This window comes from Enhydra lutris, unplaced genomic scaffold (genome assembly GCF_002288905.1).
Source record: "Enhydra lutris kenyoni isolate GAN:26980312 unplaced genomic scaffold, ASM228890v2 scaffoldscaffold34, whole genome shotgun sequence".
NCBI classification, from domain to species: Eukaryota; Metazoa; Chordata; class Mammalia; order Carnivora; family Mustelidae; genus Enhydra; species Enhydra lutris.
In genome coordinates this window covers 16,722,499-16,747,977 of record NW_019154118.1, presented here as the reverse complement: position 1 = coordinate 16,747,977, position 25,479 = coordinate 16,722,499, and the positions used below count along the sequence as shown (strand labels likewise).

The window sequence follows — 25,479 nt, the reverse complement described above, 5'->3', positions numbered from 1 at the left end:
CTTTCTTGGAACACTGACAATAAGACATAAATATCTAACCATTGTTTCAAATATAGCATTGTCAGGAGACTGCTTAGACAAGGATGGAATCGGGAACCTGAATGTGAGATTAGTAAATCCATTAACAGAACAGCTTGGAGGTCTGCCTGTTGGGGATGATCTTCACAGACTGACAGGTTATTCCTGTGGTGGATTATGTTACCAGACAGAGTTAAGTCTCCCAGCAGCAGGGATGATTCCTTCTTGACTGTTTTCTTTTGTTCATTTTTATTTTCCAAGAGCCAGCAACTGAATTTACGTCTAAATTCTTAGGGGAGAATCCTGAATAAGATTTGAGGGTGGTGGTATCTGGAGATGGGAACACATCTCGGCCTAAATGGATCACGAGAAGGGGACGTCCACCCCAGGTCTCCTCCAACACAAAGCAGTGCCATACCATTCTTAGCTAATTGTTAATGGTCTCTGTAAAAAGAATAGATCCCCCTGCTCTGAAGAGTCTTTTGGGGGTAAGAGCCAATGAAATAGCCCATCTGGTCCCCATGGAAAGAGGCTGTCTGACATAGTCATGCCTTCCTCAGCCCTAGTGAACCTCGGTGGCACGCTCTCCCCTCCTTCCCTCATCTTTCCAGATAAACCTGAGATATGTCTTTCTTCCTTTCCAGTGTATCAAATTCTGGGCCCAGACCAACACAAATGACACTTGTCCCTTTTGTCCAACTCTTAAATGACGGACCTGACTGGGGAGGAAGAAGAGGAGAAACTGATGTGAACAGGAAGCGCGGGTTCAAGATTTCTAAAACTCTATATTTATACAGTGACCTATACTCATGCCATGTACATTTTTATTATATAGGTAATGTGTGTATAGAAAGTCTGTATTCAAATGTTCGTAAATGAAAGTATGTATATTATGCAGAAATGGTCTCTCCCCCTCCCCTTGCAGTTCCTTCGAGGGATGCAGATTTAGCTGATGTTTAGTTTGCCCTTGAAATTACGATATTCTTGCCTAGGGCTGTTTTCAAGTACAATATAAAAACCACCTAGGAAGCTGCTGTTGCTCTAAGGCCATCCTGCTTTGATTTGGCTCAGCCTCTAGTTCATTTTCTTAAGGCTCATGTATGCAGATTTGAACCCTGGTGCTCACCCGCTGTCCAACCAGATGCCTTGCTTACCGAAAGCCCACGGAAGCCCCAGTGTTGTTCTAGCCACTCGACGCCAAATGGATAAAATGAGACCGATGGAGAAAAAAAAATGTAACCCTAATAGTTTGAATTTCCATTGAATATTTTACTGTGTTAACGCTCATTATTTGCACATAGACATTAGGTTTACAGAATATTCCGTTTTACATCAGCAAGTTCACAGTCCAAGAATAACAACATAACTGGGTCCCATTTCCCCCCATGCGTCCCGAAAACTTCTGTCCATCTGACTTCCTGGGTAGTCCTCTCTTTAGAAACTAGCACAGCCCACAGATCTTTCCTGGGCCAAGCCGTCCCTTGCTGCCACTGACTTGGCTTCTGATCAAGCTCTGACGGACCAACCTTGTGAAGGCCTCACCTCTTCCCTTCACTTCTGGTCTCCTGCTCAGCTAGTCCCCCTCCCCACTGAAGGTTAAGGCAGTTGGTTCACAACCAAGTTGTTCGGTGACCTTGGGTGAGCTCCAGGCAGGCACTGGGGTGAGGAGATGTCTGTGCAAAACTACTTGCAGAATGATCTTGGGATGCCGGATTTTAATTTTTGAAGCAAGAAAATTATGGGGGACATGTTTCCTGTCCTGGGAAAAATGGAGGCCAAAGTGATATGAAGGGGAGTTGGATTTCAAGTTTAGAAGTCATTTGTTCTATAGATACCTATCTAGAACAAGATCGCTTTCCCATGTCTGCTTATCGAGCACTTCCGGTGTTTAGGTTTATACCTGTGAAAGCTGTGAATCTATGAGAGCTTTGAATCTTTTCCTATCCTTTTATCTGTACTCCTACGGGAAATGGCTTCAGCTTTCTTCTCTTTTAGAATTAAACAAGGAGAAACCAAGTGTTAATAAAAAAAAAAAAAAAAAATCAGCTCCATGGGAAGAACATTGTTACATTACCAACAGCTCAGTTTTCCCCCTTCTGTGACCTGGAAATGCTTCCTGGCACTGGCAGTACTATCAGGGTAGCAAAGCCTCTCCCTTTCAGATCCAATTACATTCCCTGCTCTCTTTTTTTTATCTTTTCCTTCTTTGTCCTTCATCCTTGCCCATTAGCCTCTTAGATGCAGTCTTTCCCTTCTCCTGCCTTACTTGCTCAGGCTTGTTGACTGGCTTCATTTTCAGGAGCTGGACTTCCCAGGACCACATTGGCATCTTGTGGGGTGATTGAAATGGCCTGAGTTCTCCCCTCTGTAGAGGTCAGGTGACCCACTTCTTTGGTTAATGAAATATTAATGTCCAGTTTGTAGCTATCATGAGTGGAAATGTGGCAAAATGGAAGACCGGTTCCTTTGTTCTTTTCATTTGGGGCATTTACTTTTTCTCTTGTAATCAAAAGATATTCTCTCTCATCAACTTTGCAGTAGCCTTTAGGCCACCAGGAGTGTTTTTCAGTATTCCCTAAAAATCTAGAAATTAGGAATGGGTATAAATGCTATTCTCTTTCGTTTCTACAAATATTTGAAGCCAAAGGAGTATAGAGAGAAGAAAGGAATAAGTGGGAGGGGACTTAACAGCTTCCTAGTAAAAGCCCCTTGAAAGCCAACTATAGCAGGGGGACAGATGTTTGGGGTGTGTGGAAGTTGGGGCCTCACTGTTGCTCTCTTCTCTGTCTTGTTCGGGATCAGTCAGAAAGCAACATTTAAGTTTTGGGCACCCATGTTCTCCCTTTTCCCTCTGTCTCCTGGCCTGCAGGGGTAGAAGCCATGCAGATTGGTGGGAAAGGCCTCTAATGCAGTGAGTAGAGGTGGGACAGTCACTTTTCAGGAGTCGATTCTAAAAATAGAGATATATAATATTTTTACAAGCAAGAAACTGTTGTCAAGATTTTTATATATATATATATATATATATATACTTAGACTTAATAGTTTCAGGATAGAAAAGAAGCAACTGTAAAAAGAAAAGTACGTACAAGTTAAAAAAAAAAATAGGATAGTGGGACTTACTAATGAAGGGGTTGAGTTTTATGCCCTGGAAAGAGCTGGGAAAAAGCCAGTTTTCCCCAACATGGATAGAAATTATAAAGCAGAATGTGACGTTTTCATTACATGGTAGCAATTCTGGAAGTTTTATTTACACGTAAGTTCCGAGCTGGAAACAGTCTCCAGTCTTCCTGACAGTCTTTGTGGTTAGGAGGGGGTATTCCCAGTCGTCCAAAGCAGCACCAAGAGCAAGGGGAATGAAGAGAACCCAGATAAAGAACTGTGATTCAGTATTCTTTTTTTATTGGTTTATGGCTTGTGGGCAGCTGGCCGAAGCCAGGATCTCCAGAGGCCCTCCTGTATTTCCCTTTCCCTCATCAGGTAATTCCACACTCGGCAGGCAGGTCCCATACCTGGAAGCAGTGTGTTGACTCCTGTGTTAGCAACAGGACCCGGTGGGTCTACTAGGAGAATCACGTCTTCCACTAACACTGGTATCAGAGTTGACTGTGTTAGAACTGATGGGGAGGAAATGAACTTGGTCCCCACTACCTAGCCCAAGAACCAGCCTGGGTAGACAAGTACTATTTGGAGTGGGGAGTAGAGAGTAGAATAGGGGAGAAGGGTGGCCTCCCCTGAGGGGCTCTGGAGGTGAAGGAAGTACGGAAGCCCTGGGGCTGCCAGCCTTTCTCCAGCAGCCTTGTTACCGAAGGCAATGATGGTAGAGCCAGAAAGCCCCGCGGTCCGGACACTAGGTATAATACTAGTGCCACTGTGGGGTGCCAAGGTAATGGAGGTGACATCGGAGAGGGGGAGAAGGTGATGAAACAGCTCTGTGTCGTGAGGAGATCTTACTGCTATGCTCAACTGAACAGGAAGAGATCCGGGCAGAGGCACCGGGGTACTTGTACCTATTGAGTGAATCTGGTAGATTTTGCCTGTGAGGGTTAAATTAGAGAGGTCTCCTGTCTATCCCTCTCGGCACCTCAGCTGCAGAGCTGCAGAGGAATAGGGATTTGGGGCAGGGAATGAACACCTAAGCAGGACAACAGAGCCCAGCCCTGCTCTATTTGCTGTGTTCCAGTTGCTTCCTCCTAGGGCGCTGGGGGTGGGGTGGGAAATGTCAGCGTTACGAATCGCGTGTGGGGCAAAGGGTTTGGGTAGAGACAAGTGCAATCTTTCAGGTAGAAATTGAGTTGTCAGATGGAACTTCTTAGTGGGCACTTTTCATTTAAGAGAGTTAAAAAGAGCTTTTTGGCTAGGTAAGCCCTTCTTCCCAACTCACTTTTGGTCAGGCTACAACCACAGAAACGAAAACACTGGGCAGCAACACCCATCTTCCAGGATGGGCTTCTTTCTTGGAGATGCCGTCCGAAACTGGGACTGGCAAGTGGTCGTGGTTCTGCCTTTTCTAGCTCCAATCCCCTCTGTTCCCTGTCTTTGTGCTCCCTCTCCTCTCCTCTTCCAACCGCCCCCATCTGTACAAATATTCAGTCTCATTATTTTTTGTTTAATTCAAGAGGCAATCTTTGTACCAAGGTTAGACTTGTTTATACAGTCCCTATTACTAAAGCAAATAGCAAACTGTGCATCCGTTCCTACTGACTTGGGCCAGCAGGGAAACGACATTGGCCCTTTCTCCGCAGAGAGACACACACTGGGGTGACGTGGCTGTGATGCCGCTACTTCTGGAACTAAGAAAAGAAGAATACTTTGGGTTGGAGAATCCAGGGGACGGTGGGCAAAGGTTCAAGGCTGAAGCGCCAAGCAGCAGAATTTCCCAACTCAGGCCTGAGGTGCCTAAGAGTATTCCTGCCACCAGAGTGCTTCTTTCTTCCGTCTCATGTTTCCTACAGGTGCCACTCCTGTAACCCACCTTGCCCGCTTTTCCTTCTTTTTTGTCAAGGCAGAGGCATCTGGTGGGTAGGTGAGGGTCTCGGGGTGCTCTGGCCACCAGTGCCATCAGTGTCTCCCACTTGTGACCAAAGTGAACCACCAGATGCGGCCCAGGGAAACCTCGGTCTCCTGCCCCTGGGCCACCTCACTTCAGCAGGGAGATGTCATCAGCAAAGTCATCGTGTTGATGGCGCAGGCAGCGGAGGCAGCGCCACTGGCACACCATGAGGCAGAGCGGCAGCATGAAGAGGGCGCAGATGGCCGCCATGACGTAGGCTATGGTCATGAGGGTCGACTCGTCTGTCTGTGGGATGTTGTAGCCACAGTCTTCCATGTCCGGGGTGATAAATGGGCCTTCCACCGCCGCCGTCCTGAACTCATCGTGCACTGGGGAAAGGGCAAACGCGAGTGGGCAGCTCTCATCGTCACACAGCAGTTTGGGTCATACGACAAAAAGAACTGCCTGGTTGGCCTTGAAATGAGCCCGAGGGGAGGCTCTAGCCCCTCCTTCCTCGGAGATATTTAGGAGCCGACCAGAAAAGTCGGGCTAGGTAGAACCACGTCTCCTCCCAGGGCCCTGGAGCAACAACCCTTTCCTGTGTAACCAGGCGGTAGGAATGATACCTAAAGGTCAGTCTTCTGAGTTGACCAAAAAGACACCCCACGTATGCCCAGTACGCTCACCGGCTTCCGCCGATACTACTCGCAAGACCCCGCCGCCATTCTGGAGGAGCCCTCGACCCCATCGGGTAGCAGCCCGCAGGGTCACTGCCGGCTCGGCCTGCTGCCCAGGGATCTAGAGCTTCCCTAGGGGCTGAGGCGGCTCTGGGTCTCCGGCAGAGGTTACAACCTGGGCAGGCCTCACCACGCCAGGCAACACGGACAGAGCCGGGACGCTAGCTCTAACAGTGTGTTGACTCTGCCTTGAGGCAACTGTGACTACCTCCCAGACTGACGGGCCGGGGCTCCTAACTGCCGGACAGTGAGAACACGCACAGACGAGCCCACACCCTCCTCCCTGGCTCTCTTACCATGACAAGCACTGACAGCAAAGCCGATTCGCTTTCGGGCCCGATCAAAGACGACGTAGAAGCCCTCCATGATCACAGCTCCCATCACAGTGCCCGTGGAGGACTGTGAGATGGCGAACTTGTAGCAGTCATCTTGGGACGTGGCCACGTCTTCCACTGGCCGTAGGTATTGCTAAGGACAAGCAGTCCGAGAGGGAGAGGATGTCCTCCCCTCTCCATGTCTCCCCCCACCCCCAGCCTTCTAGGTATCTGTGCTTAGGGGGTGCTCTTCCCTCCACCATCCCTGAGCTCCGTGGGCTTGCTTTGTGCCTCTGGACACTGCTCTCTTGTCTTCCACCTTCTGGGAAGACACGCCGGCTCCCTGCCTCCCCGTGGGAACCTTGCCCTCTTCCTGGGACCCCACCGACTCCGACTGGGGACACACCTGTGGAAGGATGGTGATGCGGAAGGACTGATTGGTGACCTCGCCCATTAGGTAGAGGGAGATGACCGGGAAAATGTTCCAAGGGGTGGTGCCTGCCTGCCAGCACACCAGCTGCTCCCCCAGCCAGAACCCATCCGGGAACTTCTCCGTCTGTGTGGTCAAGAAAGGGTAACAGTGAGGAAACCGCCTCTTCTGCCATCTCGCTTCTGCTCTCAGATAACACTGGGCCCTCTTTTTGCTTTTCTATGGAGTGTCCAAACTCGGGAAAAGTACACTGAAAACCAAGAATTAGGGGAACAGAGCTGGAGAGTGAGGCCAAAACTCTGTACCAGGGGGCCTGTGTGATGAGCACACCAAGGCCCGTCAAAGACTCGCTCTGAAGACATTGAAGTAGAAGGATCTAAGGGTAGACAGCTTGGCTCTTGCTGAGGGCTGTGACCTTCACGGACTTCCTCTGACACTGTATCATCTCTTGTACCCCTGCCCTGAGTCTCACTGACCGAGGAGGCTGCCTTGATGGATTTGACGGCAGCTTCAAACACTTTCTTGGGCAAACGAAGGTTGGTGGTGCCACTATCCACGATGCTCTTGTCGTAGTTGTACTAGGACGGAGAAGGGAGGGTTAGAAGAGTCAAAAGCCTTTTTTGATGCTGGGCTCTGGCCGGAATTGTAAGGGTAGATCTGACTGCTTAGGGTGGCATCCTGGCTTGGCACTTCTCTTAGGATTATACCCTTGGGCAAGCTGTTCAGCCTCTGTGCCTCAGTTTCCTCATCTTTAAAATGAGGATAATAATAGCACCTACCTCAAAGAGTTATTATAAGGATGAAATGAATACATGTGGAGCGCTTAGAATGGTGCCCGGCACGGAGGGAGCATTCTGTAAATGCTAACTCTTAGTATCTTGGGTTGGGCAGACATTCTCCAAATCTTGAAAATAAAATTACCTTGTATAGTGCTTTTAACTTTTCATAGTTCTTTAATATTCTCATTAAACATACATTAAGAATCTAGGTAAGGAAGACCCAAACGGTTGAGCTGCTGTTTATTGGGTACTGCTGTGTGCCAGGCACTGGGAGAAACACTTTATTTTTCTGTCTTCACCACAATCTCTGGAAAAGCTGTTTTTCCCTTTGCTTTGCAGATGAGGAAACTGAAACACAACCTAGTAACTTGCCTGTGGGCACGTAGCCAGTAAATGGCAGAGCTAGAAACCTAGGTCTTTCCAGCTCCAAAGCCAGATGCTTCCCCTGCATCATTCCACACTGCCTGGCACGAGACTTGCCCAGGGCCGCCCAGCAAGGTGGTAACTGGAGCCCAGACATGGTTTTTTCCCTTAACAGACCATAAGCCACAAGGTCCCCGTGCAAGTGCCCTGCCAGTCCCTAGCCCCCAACCTCAGGTCCTGCTGTGTTACTGTTACCATTAAGCTCCCGATTGTTCTGGGCTCAGCCCCCAACTCTTTCTGCAGGTCCTGCTCCTCTGCCTCATCCTCCCAACCTCATAACTCAGGGTCTGACCTCATCCTATGTTGCCTCCCCCTTCCCTCTCCCTGGCCCCCCTTGATGGTGGTACCTCCTTGCAGTCCATTTTCAGGTCCTGCCCGTTGATCTCCACCCGCACAATGATGACCTCGTAGTACCACTCCCGCCGGATGGGTGTGTACCAGAGGCTGCCCGTGTACAGTGAGTGGTCGATACCCCCGATGATCTGGAGACAAAGGGAGGCAGGTACCCGTGTCCCAGCACAGAGGGACAGCAAGTCACCCAGAGAGCAAACAATGGGATCAGAGATTTCTGGGGGGTAGCAAAGCCCTTCATAGGCCACCTTTCTTATCTTCCTTCTTCTGATCAAATCTTGTCCCAAAGTGATTTGTAGTTTTTTAAATGTGTTAAGAATATATCAGGGGAAGACTTTACAGGATTTTAAATTATTTGTTTCAGAGTCTCACAGCCCTCAATATAAAGTTATTTAAATCCAAACTGGCACAATAAATGTTAAATGAATGATTATTTGCTTCTTTTACAAGTTTTATTTTCTCCGTGTGTTAGAGATGGAGAACCATTCACCAGTTATCCTAATTAATTAATAAATAGACTTTCAAACTCCTTACATTGCTGCCTTCTGCTCATCAGACTGAATCATCTTAATTTGAGAGGTCTTCTTCTTTTTTTTTTTTTTAAATTTTATTTATTTATTAGCATGGGGTGGGGGTTGGGGCAGAGGGAGAAGGAGAAGCAGACTCCCCGCCGAGCGGGGTGCCTGACATGGAGCTCGGTGAGCAACCCAGGTGCCCCAGAGGTCTTATTTACATTTCCTTTGAAGTTCCCTAATCTCATCCTTTCCAAGTTTACCACAGGTACCTGGATAATGCAAAGAAGAAAAGGATAGAAAAAGAAAAGTGGAGGTGGCGAGTTTAAAGAGGTTTCTCTTGATTCCAAGTAGCAGAGCCCAAGACTGTGCTGCAGCCTTGGGGGTGGGGGGGAGGTACCCAACCCTCTTCCCAGGGCTAGAACCTGTCCTCTCCTAGGGCATACTCACCATGCTCCCTCCAACTGAGGCTAGCACTTCCGACTGGTTGAGCGGGAAGCCTGCGCCACAGAGCTGCAGGGAGAAGAGGTTGGGAACGTGGGTCTGCTTTACCAGGGAGTCAAAGAACGGCTCCAGGGAGTCATCGGGCTGTGGCAGAAAGAGACAAAGAGGGAAGCCTCACACAGAGGGCCCTAATGGAGAGGCCAGCTTCCTGCCTAAACGGGAAGGCAAAAGCAAAACTCGGGGGATGTTCCTTGGCAAAGGCTATCTTGAAGTACTGAGATAGGCAGAGAGAGGGTTAGCAAGAGACACTGGCAGTGCAAACAGGAAAGATCTATAGGATCTTTGATCCCCATATGCTTAACCTGTTTCAGGTCTGGGGGTGGGGGCTCCCTTATTCTTAGATATTGAGAGTCAGTAGAAACCAGAGCCTAATCTTATACCTGGCACAGCATCCCTCACTATAGGCCTGACCTCTGCAGGGATGGGATTCAGACTGCCACCCTATCCCCACTAACTAATCCTTTAGGCTGATCTGTGTCCCTCCCTTAGTCAATTCCCCTTCTCTCCAAGCCCATCCCTTGGTAACATGCAGGGTGCGGTGCAGACACAGTGTCCAAGGCTCGGCCTCGCTCCTCTCACCCTGGCGATCTCAGCATAGGCCAGCCCCAGGATGCCCTCCCAGTTGGAGCCATTGATGAAGAACTTGTCTGATTCCGTGATGGCAGCGATGTTGGCGCGCACAGTGACGTTGGGGCCGTGGGGGATGCTCACCAGGTCGGTGCCCAGCTCCCCCTCCCACTTGCCCTGGGTGTAGGGCACATACACGCCCTTCCGGAGGTCCCGGTACGTGCTGGACCTGTGGAGAGGAGGAGAGGTCTGTGGAGGCGTGCCACGACCCTGGCACAGGGACCCAGCATCTAACCTACTCCCGAGGCCTCATCTTATCTCAGGGGTATCCCACATAAGATAAGATGCTTTCAGGCTGCTCAGTAGAACATCCCAGATCCATCACCCAGAACAGAACATAGAGTAACCTTGCAAACAGATGAGGGGAGCTGTTGCTGGGGCTCACCGTCCTGTCTCCACAGCTCCTATCCCTAGATCTGAAGCTCGGGCCCTGCGGGGAACAAGCCTGGGCTTTGTGTATTGTGGCCACGGCCGCAGAGGGACAGCTAGCGGCATCGCTTCCTCCCCCCGGCTTCATCGGGCTCCCAGAGAAAAGGAGCCTTTGACTATCGCTGCCTTGGGACCTGGTGGTACCATCTGAGTGGTAGAGAAAGTGCCAGGCGGGAGGAACGTGGAACCTCTACAGCAAGTTCTTCTAAAGAAAGCTGGCACCGCATCTCAGCAGAGCAGGTAAGTATTAACACACTACTTGTGTGGAGCAGGCCTGTCGGCACGTGACACCTTCACCTGTGCCTCACGGCACCACGACCCAGGCCTGTGTGTGCGCCGGGTGGGGCAGGGGGCAGCGGTGGGACTGGGACCAGGAGCTGGAATGAATCCCTCTCCTGGTCCTCACCGCGCCCCGCTCCCGGCCGGCCTTCTTCAGATGGGGCAGAAGACGCGGCAGGTGGCTTTGGCATCTGCCTACAAGTCCAAGAATGGGACGTAAGCCTCCCCTCACAGATTTCCACACACAGAGACGCCTCAGACATTAGATGTCTTCTCGCCACTTCTTGTGTTTATGCTAAGGAGGCTCCCACGTCATCTCTATGCCTCTTACCTTAAAAACTCACTTCAACCCTCCCTTCCACCAGTTAGCTAAATCTGGCTGTTGGAACCCTGGGTGGTGCAGGGAGACATTTTAGCTGTCGGGCCCTGATACTGGTCCAGGCCGTGGTGCTTATGGAAGGCTCTTCCTCCAGTCCCTTGAACTGTGTGATGCCACCAGGAGCGGCCCCTGGGTGAGGACACAGCACAGGGAGCAGTCACGGTAGCCTGCTCCGCCTAGACCGCCTTGGTCTTGCCAGATGCCTGACAGCCCCTGTGGGGGCTGCGGGGTGGGGGTGAAGTCTCCATGTCTCCCAATTCAAGCAGAGACAAGACCCTGAGATGGCTCTGGGAGCTCTGGGGCTCCTCTCCTTCCTTCTTTCCCTCCCCAAGGGAGCTGCCCCATCTCAGTCCTGAAGAACTTCCTTCTGGCCCCTCAACCTACCCTTTCCCATAGTAGAGCGCCTCAAATCCCCCCTCTCCACTCTTTCTTGGAAAGGATCTGAGGAACTAGTCTTTCTCCCCGAAGCCCTCCCCTGACCCTTCTGGGCCCCGGATCCTTGGGAAGGGTTCTTCTGTCTAGCTCTCCCCAGGACTCACAGCTGCCTCTGGTAGTAGCGATGCAGGAAAGGGTGGGGGGCAGCCCCCACCGCAAAGTTACTGCTGCCTGTGTCCACGAGGATGTTGAGCTGTCGGAGAAAGGGGAGAGAAAAATGTTACCGACATGAGGCTCTGGGCTCACTACCTTTGTTGTCCTTCATGCCACAGCCAACAAAGTCTCCCTTTGGAACGTCCAGGGAGAAGTTTCTAGGACGCAGGGCTGGACAGCCTAGTGCCTGCTACCACCATGACCACAGACAGAATGTGGCATCCCCGGACACCCTCAGCATGGCCTTGTGCCTGCTCCTGGCTTCCCTGTGGAATCCTAACATTGTCTGTGTTGTCGGAGCCGCATTATCTCTGCGTGTGTGTGGGTTTCAGTCCTCTCTTCTCTCTACCTTCAGACTGTCCTTACTTCAGGTACCTGTCCCAATCCATCTGCGAGCTCACGCCTTCCCTCCTCTGGTCCTCCTAGGAGGCATATCACCCAGCGGGCAGCTGGGCTCGCATCCCCGTCCAGCTCGGAAATGCTATTCTAGGAGCTGGCACTGGCCAGGGAAGCTGCAGGGACCAGGACGGCCTGCAGGTGCCACATGTTTCTGACACTGCTTGCCAGAATGTGGCTCCCCACGAAGGGCTCCCCTCCTGTCTCAGAGGTGACATGGTCCTCTGAGTCCTACTATTAGAAAATAGGAGGGAGCCAGGAGCCCACTCTGCCGCCACGGTGAAAACCCATCTTGTCAGGGTCCTGGGTTTTGGCTAAATTGGATACGGATAGGTGTCTTCCCGGTGCCCCTTGCTGTGCAGCTCCTTCTAGCATTTCTTCTTTCTTGACCCTCCTTTCTCCTTCAATGGCCTGATCCCTCCCTCCGTCGGTCTAGAGCCATGTTTTGAATGCCGGTAGTATCCTCACAGGCAAAAAGAGGGAATGTCCCTGTCCTCGGAAGCCTGGAACCCTGAGAATTCAGCCTTCTTTTGCTGACTTTTCATGCCCATCAGCTCAGCGGCTACCCTGACCTCAGGGCCCTTTTACTCCCTCGTCCTCTCTCCTCAGTGCAGTGAAGTCAGCTGACCTCAGTTTTGGTGCAGGCTCTGACCTTGTCACCTTGGGCAAGTCACTGTGCTCCTCTGGGCTTCAGTTTTCCTCCTCCCTGCCAGATCCTCCGGCTCCTTCCTGCTCTCAGTGGTCCCTGCGGCTCTGCAGACCACACCTCCCCCAATGCCTGCGAGGGCCTCCTGCCTCCCACCCCCGCCAAAGCGCCTCCTCTCCTCCCCATGGTGGCCCAGACCTCTGACCCCCAACCCCCGCCCTCCTCCCCAGCCCCCTACTCCTGGCCTGGTTCCCATTTGCCTGCCCGCCCTTCTTCCCTGTCTTTACTCCAGGCCCTCTCCAGGGTCTCCGAGTGGCCACCAGCTCCAGATGCTGTGCTTTCAGAATCAATAGAGCTGGAGGCACAGAAGCTCAGATTTCAGTCCACCAGGTTAATGATTAAAACGGCCCCCCCACCCCTGTCCCAGCACCCCCTCCCCCACCTGCCAGGACTCTGCTCCCAGCCCTAGGGTTGGCCTCATTCTTCCAGGGATCCCTCCTCTCACTGGACCCCAAAGAAAGAGGGTCCCCAGGGCTGTGCAAGAGAGGGCTCCCTGGAACGTGTGCCTGACAGGCTCCAGAAAAACACAACCACCTTTCGCTCTGGCACAGGGTTTTTTTCTGAGGCCCCAGCTGGTCCAGGCCTCCCCACCACTCTCCCCTCCTGCAAACCACTCCGAGCCAGGAGGCCCAGCCTTTCTCAGCTGAGGAAGGCCTCCCACTTCCTCCTCCTCAAAGCAGGTCAAGCCCACCCACCCTGACACTGGGAGTTCAGGCCCTGTCTGCCCGCCACCCCCTCTCCACCCGCCACCCCCTCTCCACCCACCACCCAAAAATGAGAAACCAAAACAAACAGCTGAGATTCCCTCCTGAGCAAATGGCCAGCTGTCTGTTTGCTCTTTGCAAAGTGCTCCTGGCTTCTGGGAGAAGGGATTCCTGGTCTCGTCCTTCCAACATTTCTTACTCCAACCCCGGGCAGGTTTTCTCCCCCTCCGGCTCCCAAGGAGGCCTGTCCCAGGGCAGGGGCCTTAGGCAGCTGAGCCACTACTCATCCTGACACAGGGCAGGCAAGGGCAGCCTGGAAGAGGAGGGTTAGTGGTCATAAGCAGGGGACGCCTGGCCTCTTACTGCTCGGAACAGAGACTCTCAGAGGGGGCCTCCCCATCCCCACAGCCAGTCCTTGCAACCTGCCTGTGGCCTTGTCCACCCGTCCTTTCCTTCGGCTGGCCCTCCCCTGCTCTGGGTGGGTGCCCGACCCTGGGAACTACACCCTTTCCCTCCAGTGGATTCGCTGCCGTTTTGCCCCCCAACCCAATCTGAGTTCCTCCTGTTGGCATTTACAAATGCTCAAGTCTGTCCATTAAAAACCTTCCTCAATCTCACCTCCACCTCCAGCTCCCCTCCCCTCCTTCACAACCGAAGTTCTCAGCCAAGCTGTCTTCATTTCTTCACCTCCCACTCATTCCTCAATCCATCCCAAAGCCCGTTCTCCGCTGCCCCTCCCTCCACTATGAAACAGCCCTTACTACAGCTACCAGAGACGTCATGTCACCAAATACAAAAGGCATTTTCAAATCAGTCCTCCTCTGCCTGTGAGGACATCTCCCTCCCAGAAACACTCTTCCCTGTCCCCCTGGCCTGTGGGTGTCCTCCCACGGCTCTGACCAGATCTCCTCTGTCTGCTTTGCAGGCTCCCTTCTCGAGGCTCGGGCTTCAGCCCTCTTCCCTGCAGGCTCTGCTCTCCCTCAGCCACCTCCCCTGTGGCCGCAGCTCCAAGGATCCCCTACGAGCCCATCACTCCTAAGCTCAGAGCCCTAAGCCCTTTTCCTCCCCTTGGAGCACCAGAAGCACAGAGCGTACTCCCTCAAAATCAGAATGTCCAAAGCCGACCTTCCACAGTCCCGCCCATCTGCCTTTTCCCAGTGTTCACTGTGTCAGTGGATGGCGTCACCGTCCATCTGTTCTGTAAGTCAGCAACTGGGGGGACATCCTAACACCTTCCTCTTCTTCACATCTCTACCCGATGCATCAAGTCCTGTCCAACTAACCTTCTCAAAAGTCTCGTGAATGTACTCATCTCTGGCCAGCTCCCTTGCCGCCCTGGGCCACGTTCTGGACTATCACAACAGCTTCTCGACTGGCCTTGGCAGTGTCCATCCACCCTTGACCTCTCCAACCTGCCTCTGCGCTGCGGCTGGGGTGGTCTTTTCTAGGTACAAATCTGACCGTGTTGCCTTCCATGTCAATCATTTTCCTTTGCTACTAAAATAAAAATTTAAAGCTTTGGCATTTCCTACGTGGCCCTTCATTATCGGGTCATGGCTGGACACCCAGCCCAGTTTGTTCTCTACGCCCAGACGCCTGCCCACCGGCTACACCTGCCTCTTCACAGGTCCTCAAACCAGCCACAGTCCTCCCCCTGAAGGCCATTCGCTCTGCCCAGACCACTTCCTCTCCATTGAGTGTGTCTTACTCATCTCCCACCATCCCACGGTCCAAGCTCTGAAGGGACAACTTCGTAAGAGGGAAAGACCAAGTCAGATGCGCTTATGAAAATGCTGCCATACAATGTGTCACTCTATAGCTTCACGTTAACTCTCACCTCCCTTGTATCTAATTTTTAAAAATTCCCCATTGTATCCCCAGTGGGTATCACGGTGCCTGGCAGAAGGGACAAAGAGCTAGTTTGTCCTGCTTGTTGGGTGGCAGAGATGCCTCAGGGACTCCCCAGCTGTGGGCCTTCTGAGGTGTGGCTTTAGCTCAGAGCTGTCTTCCCTTCACTGGGGCTGTGGTTTGACATGGGAAGGGGACGCAAGACTTAGGGTCCTGGAGCCGTCTTCTTCTCCATCCCTTGGGGCCAGGCTGACTTGGGAGTCTCTGCAGCTCTTTATTTAGATCCCCAGAGGATCACAACCCAGGGTCAGGGCTAGGTCACAGCCAATCACTTAACAAACAAATGTGTCCCTGGGGGCCTCTGAGGGATGGTGACTTCTTGGGAAGTGCTAACAAGCCCCTTAGGGAAAGGTGCACCTGTCCACTTCACTTGGCAAGCCAGGCTCCCCTGGAAGAGTTTTCAGCAACAGATCTTGGGTGATGAGATGGTTATGTGGATGGGTGTGCGGCCAGTGAGTTCTGGGTAAACTCTTTGTTCCCCAAATCTCACCAGTCTTGGTCCCAGTTCTCACTAGCAGACAGGGACAGCTCAGATTATTCTGGATGAAAAGAGCCTTTGGGAGTCATCTTTTGGTTAGCCTAGGGAGATTCTGAAAGATCAACTCTGAAAGATCTCTATAGTTTACTAAGATCCCAACCTCTCTTCATAGCCTATCCTGGGGCCCTAGGAGGGAGCTTTTTAACTCTAATTCTTCCTATCAAAGAGGAAGTCTCTTTCCTTCTATGTGGGCTTCTGAGTTGAAGGGGGAAGAGCTCTTACACACTTGTCTAGCAAGCCTTTTACCCGAAGCTGAGATGTAGAAGGCTTTCTTCCATTTTATAGAGAAGGAACTGACATCTGGAATGAGTGGGCAACTTGATCCGTTCTACAAAATGATCCACACAGCTGGATAGGAATCCATGGGTTCTAGGCAACTCCACATCTGGTCTTTCATGTCCTTGACCTTCCCGTCTCTCACTTGGAGAGGAAGTATATGGTAGATTGCTACACTAAGGAATCACACACCCCTGAGTCCAGGCTCTTGTGTGATCTCCTGACGTTGACGCTAGGTTTGAGCATGTGACAGCTCTGGCCAATGGACATCAGCAAAGGAGGAAAGCAGAGGCTTGGGGAAGGCCTGTGCCCTGGGGATTCCTCTTGGAATGCTACCCTGAGACTCATGGGGAGAAGCTCCATCTTGCCTCCTTGAGGATGAAAGCCTTCATGGAGAAAGAGGTCCAACGGACCCCCCGCTCACCCACCAGCTGAATGCAGCCACGTGAGTGAGCCCAGATAAGACCTGGAGAAGAGCCACAGCGAACCCACACAATCCTGGAAACCACTGTGACTCTTGTTCCCAGCCACCAAGTTTCAGAGTAGTTTGTTACATAGCATCAGATCCCAGATTTACCATCCAAATTCAGTCTTGAAATCCTTGTCCTTGGGGGCATCTCACCTACCATAGGTCAACTCCAATGAACATTTCTCACCACTTTTCCCCCTCCCTCACCATGCTTCTCAAAAGCACGATGCTCTCAGCTCTGCACCTTTGTGTATGCTCTTTCCTATGCCTGGAATATTCTGTTTTGGCTAATTCTAGTAATCTTTCAAGTCACAGTGTAAATATCCTTTCTCCCAAAGGTCTTGCCCTGACTCCCCTAGCCTAGATAAGGCGCCTTCTCCTGCAGGTCCACTATACTTCTTGTATATCACTCATCAAACCTTTAACCATTTATGTAGGGCACTTGGGTGGCTCAGTGGGTTGGGCCTCTGCCTTTGGCTCAGGTCATGATCTCAGGGTCCTGGGATCGAGCCCCGCATTAGGCTCTCTGCTCAGCGGGGAGCCTGCTTCCCCCTCTCTCTCTGCCTGCGTCTCTGCCTACTTGTGATCTCTGTCAAATAAACAAATAAAATCTTTACCCATTTATGTAATGTCTGTCCCCCATACTGTGAGCCCCACAAGGGTAGGGAGCATGTTTGTACCCTTATTATCTTACCCATCCCTAGCCCTCAGCAGGTGCTCCATAATGATTTTTTTCTTGCACTGACAGTAATTGCCTGATTTCCTGCAGTTCCCTGTGACCCTACAGACTTCAGCTATTCCTTCTCAGTCCCACGCACCTCAGACGGGTGGTTTAATCTGGGACTATCTATGGTGACAATAACTGATGCCCACCATAGCCACGACACTGGCTGGATTTTCCACGCGGGTTCTTAGACCAAGCACTTCCTTGGTCTCAGAGCCTCGAGTCAGCTTCACCTGCTTTCCTAAGTGGATATCCCCAGACCTGAGCTTGCCCAAGGCTGAGAGAAGGGGGCAAGGAAGGACAAGAGGAGCCTAACGTCAGCATCTGGGAGAGGCTCAGGGCCAACAGAGCACACAGCTCCCGCCTCCAACTGACTCCAGTGGTTGGATCCCGTCCAGGTTCCCTCCACCTGGACCAAATCGGCTGACCCACTGGAAATCCTTTCCCTAGACGGATCCTCTGCCTTCCACTTCTCTCTCCAGGCTGAAGCTGATGACGGATACCTGGGGGTAAGCAGGCTCCCTGGTGCCACTTACCCTACTTTGGGTTGTTTTGTTTTTAGGGAATTCTAAGGTGGCAGGGTCACCCCGAACCTTATTTGCTTGTCCTTTTAGACAGGATGCTGCATGTCCTTCGGCATCAAACCCAGCTCAAATGGTATTTATTAAGGCTTCCTATTCAGATGATATGATGGAGGGGAATAATCCAAAAATGTCCATGTCTGTTCTTAAAGAATAGATCTACAATGATGGTTTTTCAAACTTTTTTCTTTCTTTTTTTTTTTTTTAAGCAGCAGAACCCTTTTCCAACCTTACGCAGGATCCCACGTACCAAAGAGAAAAGAACAAGAGTTGTTATTTTGGAGAGAGAGGTTTTACTTCCTTGGTCTCTGTCCCCTCCCTGCAGTGGCTCTTCACGCAGCTCCCCAGTGCCCGCAGGCTCCACAGAACCCGCCCGGGCACCCCCAGTCTGTGAGGTCTCACAGCAGCTACTGGCTCCCTGCTTTTCACCGTCAGACAGCAAGTGTCTCCTACTGTCTAACCGTGTCCCTGTGCACAGGTTGCGGCGGCTTTAGTCTTCTCTTGGTCTGTCCTCAGTTGAAAAGATAGCTGATCTCTGGCAGAAGCCCCGTCTCCTCCAGGGCACCTGGGTCATGCTCGGTACAGGCTTGTTTGAGCCATTGGGAGATGCCATCGCTCATGCCTCATGCCATTTGGCAAAAAGTCTACAGGCACTGGAAAAGAGTTGGTGGCGTTCACCAGCTCTGAGAGGCCAGTGTAGCCCAGACACAGGGTCTGGGTGGGGGGCACGGTGGGCAGTGGAGAGAGTAGCCACAGGTTGCTAGCAGTCCAGGAGACCTGCGGACAGGGGACAGGCTGGCACGACAGAGGCACAGAGCTCAGCCAGCTTGCTCTGTGGTTTTGTCACAATCTTGAGAAAAAAAGCCCAGGGAGTCCTGATTCCCCATTCTCCTCAGAGGGAGCACTGCCTCCCTCTCAGGAACCACTGGCTATAGCAGCTGCGCGCGTGGCGTCAGCAAATGCTTCCCAGCCTTCCGGGCCCATCCTGCCTGGGGCAGCTCCAGGCAGCTCACGGACTGGGAAAAGGGTCTGGCTCCTGCCCAGACCTCTCCACTGCCCAGGCCCCAAAGACAGATGCTCCCAGAAGAGAAGTTAGTGGTCAGACATGGCAGTTTCCCTGAGAGATGTTTCTCTCCCTGGATTTTCAACCAGAATTTTCTGCTTAGATCTTTATTGGAGATACCCAAGAAGGGTTCCTGACCTACTTTAGTGGGAGGTCCCAGTCTTTCCCATACCCCCACTCGCAGCTGAACTCTTCCTCTCCTGACTTGGGGAGGCAGAGGAGAAGTGTGTGAAATGACAGTGTGAGGGTCCTAGCAAAGCCCTCTGTGCAACCTGCGGGGAGCTGCAGTCTCAGGGACGAGGTGGGCAACTTAGAAGTGGGATCTTGTCTCATCTTGCTTTGTCTAATTTGGATAGTGGCTCTTTGAGGTCAATGTTTTCAACCTTTTTGGTATAGGAAGGAAGGAAGGAAGGAAGGAAGGAAGGAAGGAAGGAAGGAAGGGTGGAAGGATGGAAGGATCTGGAATTCCACTATACAAAAACAATAAAAGTTGACTTGCAAGCAGGGAGAAGGGGGATGGCTTGGTGATGGGAGGTATGAAAGGTCCAAAGTCTTGCCTCATACCTTCTTCCTAACCTCCTTCATCCTTGAGGTTCTTCTATAGAATCCCACAAATCACAGTTGAAAACCATTTGAGGGAGAGGGGGTGGAAAACCACTTGGCTCTTCTTGGTTTTCAGTACCCTGAACCCTCATTTTTCTACTTCTCTGATCATTTTCTCTTGCACCATTGAGTCCCAGTCTACATTCAACATTCTTTCCCTAATCATTGCCCCCCACTTTCCTCCACTCTCTCAAACAACAAGCCCGTTTGCGAACTTGGCTTCCAAACCATCTCTGCAGGTGACTCCAGAGTCTACCTGTCAAGTCCTAACATCTCTCCTGGTTTCCGGATCCCCATGCTTAGCTAGCTGCTGGATCCATCGACAAGAATGGCCCACTGGCATCTCAAAGGCAACCAACATGTCCCAGACTGGAGAACACAAGAAAGAACCCAGTATTTAGACTTGGAATCCAAAGACCCAGATTTGAACCCTGGCTCTGTTTTCCTTAGTTGAGTGTCCTTGGGCAAACCCCTTAGTCTCTCTGAGCCTCAGTTCCCTTACCTCCCCACCCTCCACCAAAGGACACACTAGTACTTATCCCTTGCAATTAAAGCAGAATCATAGGCATGCGATTTTGATAACCTATATTATGCTTTAAAAGTTCACTCCTTTTGTTGTGTTCCAACAACCTCTTCTCTTCCCTCTCCCTCCCCAGGAGCACAGAACTCCTGGTTGAACTTCCACGTGAAGGCTGGATCTCTGAGGACCTCCCATCCTTTCTGTCCTCCCTGCCATCAGCATCTTTCAGGCCCCTGGGCCCTGAGTCAGGTCTTAGTCTTGGGCTCTAGACTGTCCAGCTACGTTCCACCCAGAGTTGTTTTCCTCGAACCAGAATGATACTGGACCATTGCCCTTCTCATATACTCAAAGAACTCTCGCCTGCCTGCAGAATACAGCCCAACCTCCACTCCACCTCCCAGCACCACTGCCGCAACTCCCAGCTTCTCAGCCAGGCTCGTGCATCCTCTCTTCACGAAGCCTTTCTACCCCCCACTCTCCAAATAGCAAAGCTTTCTCATCTTTCTAGGCCATACTCAAATGCTACCTTTTCCAGCAAGCCTATCCTAACACCCTGTCAGTAGTAACTGCTTCTTTCTTTGCACTTCTAAGACGCACTGTTCTTCTTTTTGTACCAAACGCTTTTGGTCTTATATGATATTTAGCTGTTCATACGTCTGCGCCTCACACCAAACCCCAAGCTCTCCAAGGGCGAGGGCAATGACATTATTTTTCTCTTCTGCACACAGTAGGTGCTCGACAAGCATTTGCTACACTGCATTGACTGCCACCAGATTTCAGTCCTAACAACCATCATTATCCTGGGTTTGGAGACTGAGGCTCATCCCATTAGAATGAGGTGATATCCTTTCATTTAAGTGAAAAGGATGAAATTGCTTCTTTCTCCCAGAGCGCCAGTCCTGCACTTAGAATTGCCCACCATGAGTTCTATTTAGATGTCTTAAATTTTATTTATTCACTCGCTCAGTGTTTTTTAGGTGCGTGTTCTGAATCTGCCGCTATCATGGATATGAAAGACAAATAAGACATTGCAAAAAAAAAAAAATCTTTTTAAAAGAACTTGTTCTCAAGAGCTTGATGTTCTGGGAGGGAAACAAATAAAAAACCAGTTATAGTATGTTCTATAATACTACTTAAGTCTAGTAAGGGACACGGGAGCAGGTGTCATGGGAAAATGAAAAGGAATGCTCTTCTCCCTCTCCTGTCCCCCAGAGACCCGGGCAGGTGGCTGGGAGAGTATCCGGGATCCAGATGACAAAGGGTCTCAGCTTACAGGCCGGTCTCCTGGCCAACTGTTTAAACTTTCACTCCCCATTTCTTTTGCAAGAAGGGATGAGACCATTTGTATATATTGCAGGAATTACTGTCAAGAAGAAAATGATGTAGAACATATTAGAAAACTTTACATAAACTGCCACCACAAATACAAGGTATGTATTTGTATCCGGCAACCCCTCCTGGCAGCTCTCCGGGTCCCTCGGATGGTCTTGTTATCTTCCAGTTCAGCCCAGATCAGGATCGTGAAAATCATCTCATGCCTTCCTCCTCACCTGTCACACCAGTGTCCCCGAATCCTGTGTCTGGCTGCCCTGGGACGTTCCCGCACCCTGGTCTTCCCTTCCCTTTCCGTCTTATTACGGCCACATGCAGTCCTCGTGGTGCCTCGCACCTGGACTGCTGTGACAGAGCCCGTCACCCCTGTACCTCTCAGTCCCATTCCTCCTCAAAGTCAGATGTCTCATCCTCAAAGATTGCTTTCTCTATGTCAGCCCCAGTACAAAGAAACTCAAGCTTCCCCTGATATCTGCCAACCCCAGCCCAAACCGTAGAGCTTCATATTTAAGGCTTCTGGTGATTTGGTTCTATCCTCTTTACCCAGACCTGTAGCAGTAACAGAACTGGGTTTCTTGCTGTTTCCTGAGCAAATGCACACGACTCATTCTCTCATTCGCTGTGGCTTCCGGTCCTAGGGACCCAGGCTAATGGTGGGGAAGCAGGGGACATTCGAGTTAAGTGCAATGACAGTTTGATGGGACGTATGCCACTTCTCTGCTGGGAACAGCCTCCCCTCTCCTAGCCATCCTTCAAGACCCTGCTCACAGCACACCTCCCCCCCCCGGGGGGGGGTCTTCTCTGATTTTACCTCCTGAACACCTATAGTACTCACTCTTTGTACGACGGCAGATCAGTGCTTCTCAAACTTGAGCGATAACCGCACCCCCCGCCCCGCCAAATTCTAACTCAGTAGGTCTGGGATGGGGCCAGAGAGGTTTGTAATAGATTCCGTAGCGAGGGTCTGGGAGCCCGCCTTTGGGTGCTGCTCTGGATAACCTTGTCCCAGCACTTACACTTCCATGCTCTATGCTCCTTATGGGCAGAAAACTTATCTCCTGTTCTTGGTGGGTCAGTTCTCAACCCCTGAACCTAAACACCTGGCATATAGAAAGTGCTCTGCCCACCAGGTCCTCATCTGGCGCTCACAACAGCCCCACCAGCTAAGCAGAAAGAGCCCCCTTCTCGAGACTGCTGGGGAGAGAGTCAAAGTCACCACAGGGTACAGACAGGCTGGCGCTGGCTTGGGTTCCCAGCCAAAGGGTGAACCAGAGTCATTCCCTGGGCTCCCTGGCAGTGGTTCCTTGGGCCAGTTTTGAACCATAGGCCCACTTTCCCTTTCTAGGAAGGGAGGGGAAGGAACTGACATTTGTTGGGCAATTACTCTTGGCCAATTTCTGGCCCAGGCCGGGGGATATACATATGATCTCAGGGGTCCAGTGAAGTCTAGTACCTGTCCCCTGAGTTCCATATGTGTGACATGTGGTGGTCCAGAGCATCCAAGCTCTTAGGCTTCATTGCATAGCCCAGAAGAGACACACCTGGCTGGAGAAGTTAGCGGAAAGTCACTTCATATGTACTAGAGGTCAGCTGTGTGTCTGGGTGCATTGTTCAAGGTGATTTCCCCTACAGAGTCCCATTTAATCCCTCATGAGAACCTTGCAAAGGAGATCCCATTTCACCCACTTTGGAGACAGGGCCCTAAGCTCAGAGAGGTTCCCAGAATTTGCCCCAGGCCACACGACTGAGAAAAGGAAAAGCTGTGGTTTGGTGCTGGAATTCCTGGTCTGTCAGGTGGCTCCACAGCCCCTTTGTGTGTCCCCTTGGTGTGTCCATGCCCCAGGGTAAAAGTCCTTGCATCAATTATCGGTAGCAGAGGTGTTTCAGGTCTCCAAGTCCCCCTGTTATCTGATCATACCTCGCCTCCTGTTGGTCCCAGCTGCTAGGGGCCTATGGTCACCCTGATTTGAGCCTTTCTGGAGAAGTTAAGGTACACAGGAAAGAGAAGGGGAAGTAGGGGAGACCAGAGCCTTGCATCAGCTGGGGGGTGGGAAGCAGGCCTGGGCGGTGGGGACTGGGAAGACTTGCTTCTGTCAGGTAATTGGGAGATGGAGGTTTGTGTTTCTCCCAGATCCAGGGTAGGAGCTGTCTGAGAAGTTCACAGAAGTGTGGCTCTTCCCTCTCCGCACGTAAACACACTCCCACCTTCACAGACCCTCCCAAGGGCAGGCCTCCCGGACACAGATCCCACAGATCCGGGGGGGAGGGGGTTGGCTCAGCAAAGTGCAGGCTCAGATTCAAGGTGACACACACCAGCACATACAGAACCGTCCCGCCATCCGCGCCCAGGCCCACCACCCACGGAGAAGGCAGATGTGCCCTGGGGGCAGCCCCAACACCCCACCCACGCAGGCACAGAGGGTGCAACCTCCACCCGCCACCTTGCAGGTACTTCAGAGGACTGGAAGGATGGGGACAGCGGGCGGTGTTTTCTCCATCTACTCCACCACGCTCCCCCCCCCCCCCCCCCCCCCCCCCCCCCCCCCCCCCGCGCCTATCGCCTCATAGAGGGAGTCGCATTCTTAGAAGGGGGCTCTGGCTCCTGGGCTGAGGTTAGTCCTTTCCCCAGGCTCAATTCAGTCCCCTCTGGCCTGTGCTCCGAGGCACGGGGAGGGGGAGGGGCTGGAGTGCAGAAGGCACTGGGGGAGGGGGAGGAGTTGGGAGGGGCTGGGGAAGCAGGAGTCTGTCCAGGGCTTCTGGGCTGGAGTGGAGGTCAGGAGGAGCTGGGAAATCTCACTTTGCTGTCCCCGTGCCAGCCCAGACAGTGGGAGCAAGGGGCTGCTCCAACTCGTGCCAGGATTCCTGGGTCCTCAGGGTGCTGGGAATGTTGGTCAGAAGCCCAGGTTCCCCGAACACCGGAGGAGGGGAGAGGGTTGGGTGGACCAAGATCCCCAGTGCCAGGGTTGGGAGACTCAGGCTTGGCAGGGCTGACACCTGTTCACAGTGCCCCTATTGCTTGAACCCTCCCCCCAGGCCAGGCTCTCCCATGGGGTGTTTCTCTGGCCCCAAATCCTTACTAAGGGGTAGGTGTGTGAGGCTGGGGCAAGGGGAGGGCAGTCAGATGAGGGAGGCAGGGAAGCCTGTGGGGGGAAGAGAGGGGGGAAAGGGGAACTTTGGGGGTGACTGCTACCAATCAGATCCCAGAGAAAACATCTGGGAGATGGTCCCTCCAGTCCACACCTCCCGTCCATTTTAGCAGGGGCCAGCATGCTGCACCCCTCCCACCCCCACGCAGAAAGGAGGGTAGGGCTGGCCTGGAGACCTTACCGTCTGCGGGGGGCTGCCCACGGTCATTTCCACGTAGTAGCCCTGACCGGACTTGCCCCTCAGGTTGTCCACCATCTCCACAAAGCTGCCCCTCCGGCTGGGCTCCTCCGGCTCCTCCGCGGTCTCCCGGGGCAGCCGCAGCCCCGGGGGGGGCGCCCCCAGCCCGCTTCGAAGGGGCAGCCGGATGCCGGGCTGGGAGCAGCGGGCGGGCAGCACTCCCCAGCCCATCCACAGCAGGAGCCAGGGCAGCGCTTGGGCCATGGTGGGCCTGGCCTCTGGGGCCCTCTGGGCTCACTCCGGGACCACGTCCGGCCCTGTTGCTGCCCTCAACTCCGGGAGCCGGTGGTGGCCGCTCAGGACAGTGGGCTGCGAGGCATCAGGGCTCCGGAGCCTGCAGGCCCCTCGCCGGCCCCCGGGTGCAGGCTGTGGGGATCAGACAGGAGAAATCCGCAGAGAGAGAGGGGAGGAGACGGATCCGAAGCCGGCTACATCTGGCCAGTGGCGCCCAGCCTCAGCAGAGGTCTGGGAGAGGACGGCTCGGGCCCCCCGGGCGGCTGGGAGGGGCGGGCATGGCAGGTCGGCGGCCGCGGGCTTCTCGGTCCTCTGGCTGGCGGGGCGGCGGGGCAAGGCGCAGGGGCTCCAGGCGCCGCAGCTGCGTGTGCTGGTCAGGCCACCGTAATCCAGCTCCCAGCTCCTAGGCAGGCTGGGGAGGCGGAAAGACTTGTGGCGGCGGCTGTCAAAGCCAAAGGGTTTTCGCTCTTCCCTGGGATCGCTGGGAAGTGTAGTCTTCCCATGGCCGGCAGCCCAGCTTCCGGGGTTGGCGAGGGGTCTGGGATGCCCTCTGCCGAGGCGGAGTCCATCCTGCAGGACCCTGGCGGGGCGGGAGGGACCGTAGGAGAGAGTGGCGGCAGACCTCCCATTCGGTCAGTTCCTTCATTCTGCAAGTATTGAGCACCCACTGGATGCCTG

At 52.7% G+C, this 25,479-nt stretch overlaps 2 protein-coding genes across 6 annotated transcripts in view; one reads left to right on the top strand and one right to left on the bottom strand.

Moving 5' to 3' along the window:
- Positions 1-2,060, top strand: part of LOC111153671 (ring finger protein 214) — a 44,386-nt gene extending 42,326 nt beyond the window's left edge. For both annotated transcript variants that reach the window (XM_022512819.1, XM_022512818.1), the window contains exon 15: positions 663-2,060. In XM_022512819.1, coding sequence (XP_022368527.1) covers positions 663-728 — 66 coding nt within the window. In that variant the 3' untranslated portion in view covers positions 729-2,060. The remainder of the gene's footprint in view (positions 1-662) is intronic.
- On the bottom strand, positions 1,642-25,068 carry LOC111153672 (beta-secretase 1). Of its 4 annotated transcripts, none has more exons than XM_022512821.1 (9): positions 24,511-25,068; positions 11,315-11,403; positions 9,641-9,857; positions 9,008-9,145; positions 8,042-8,176; positions 6,969-7,070; positions 6,469-6,618; positions 6,045-6,216; positions 1,642-5,400 (listed from the first exon to the last, which is right to left on the bottom strand). In XM_022512821.1, exons 1-9 carry the CDS (start codon positions 24,769-24,771, stop codon positions 5,159-5,161), a joined length of 1,506 nt encoding a protein of 501 aa, XP_022368529.1. In that variant the 5' UTR covers positions 24,772-25,068; the 3' UTR covers positions 1,642-5,158. The 4 variants fall into 4 exon arrangements, with proteins under 4 accessions (XP_022368529.1, XP_022368530.1, XP_022368532.1 ...); XM_022512822.1 differs by having other exon boundaries at positions 9,008-9,070; XM_022512824.1 differs by having other exon boundaries at positions 9,008-9,070; positions 9,773-9,857.
- Positions 25,069-25,479: the final 411 nt, after the last annotated feature.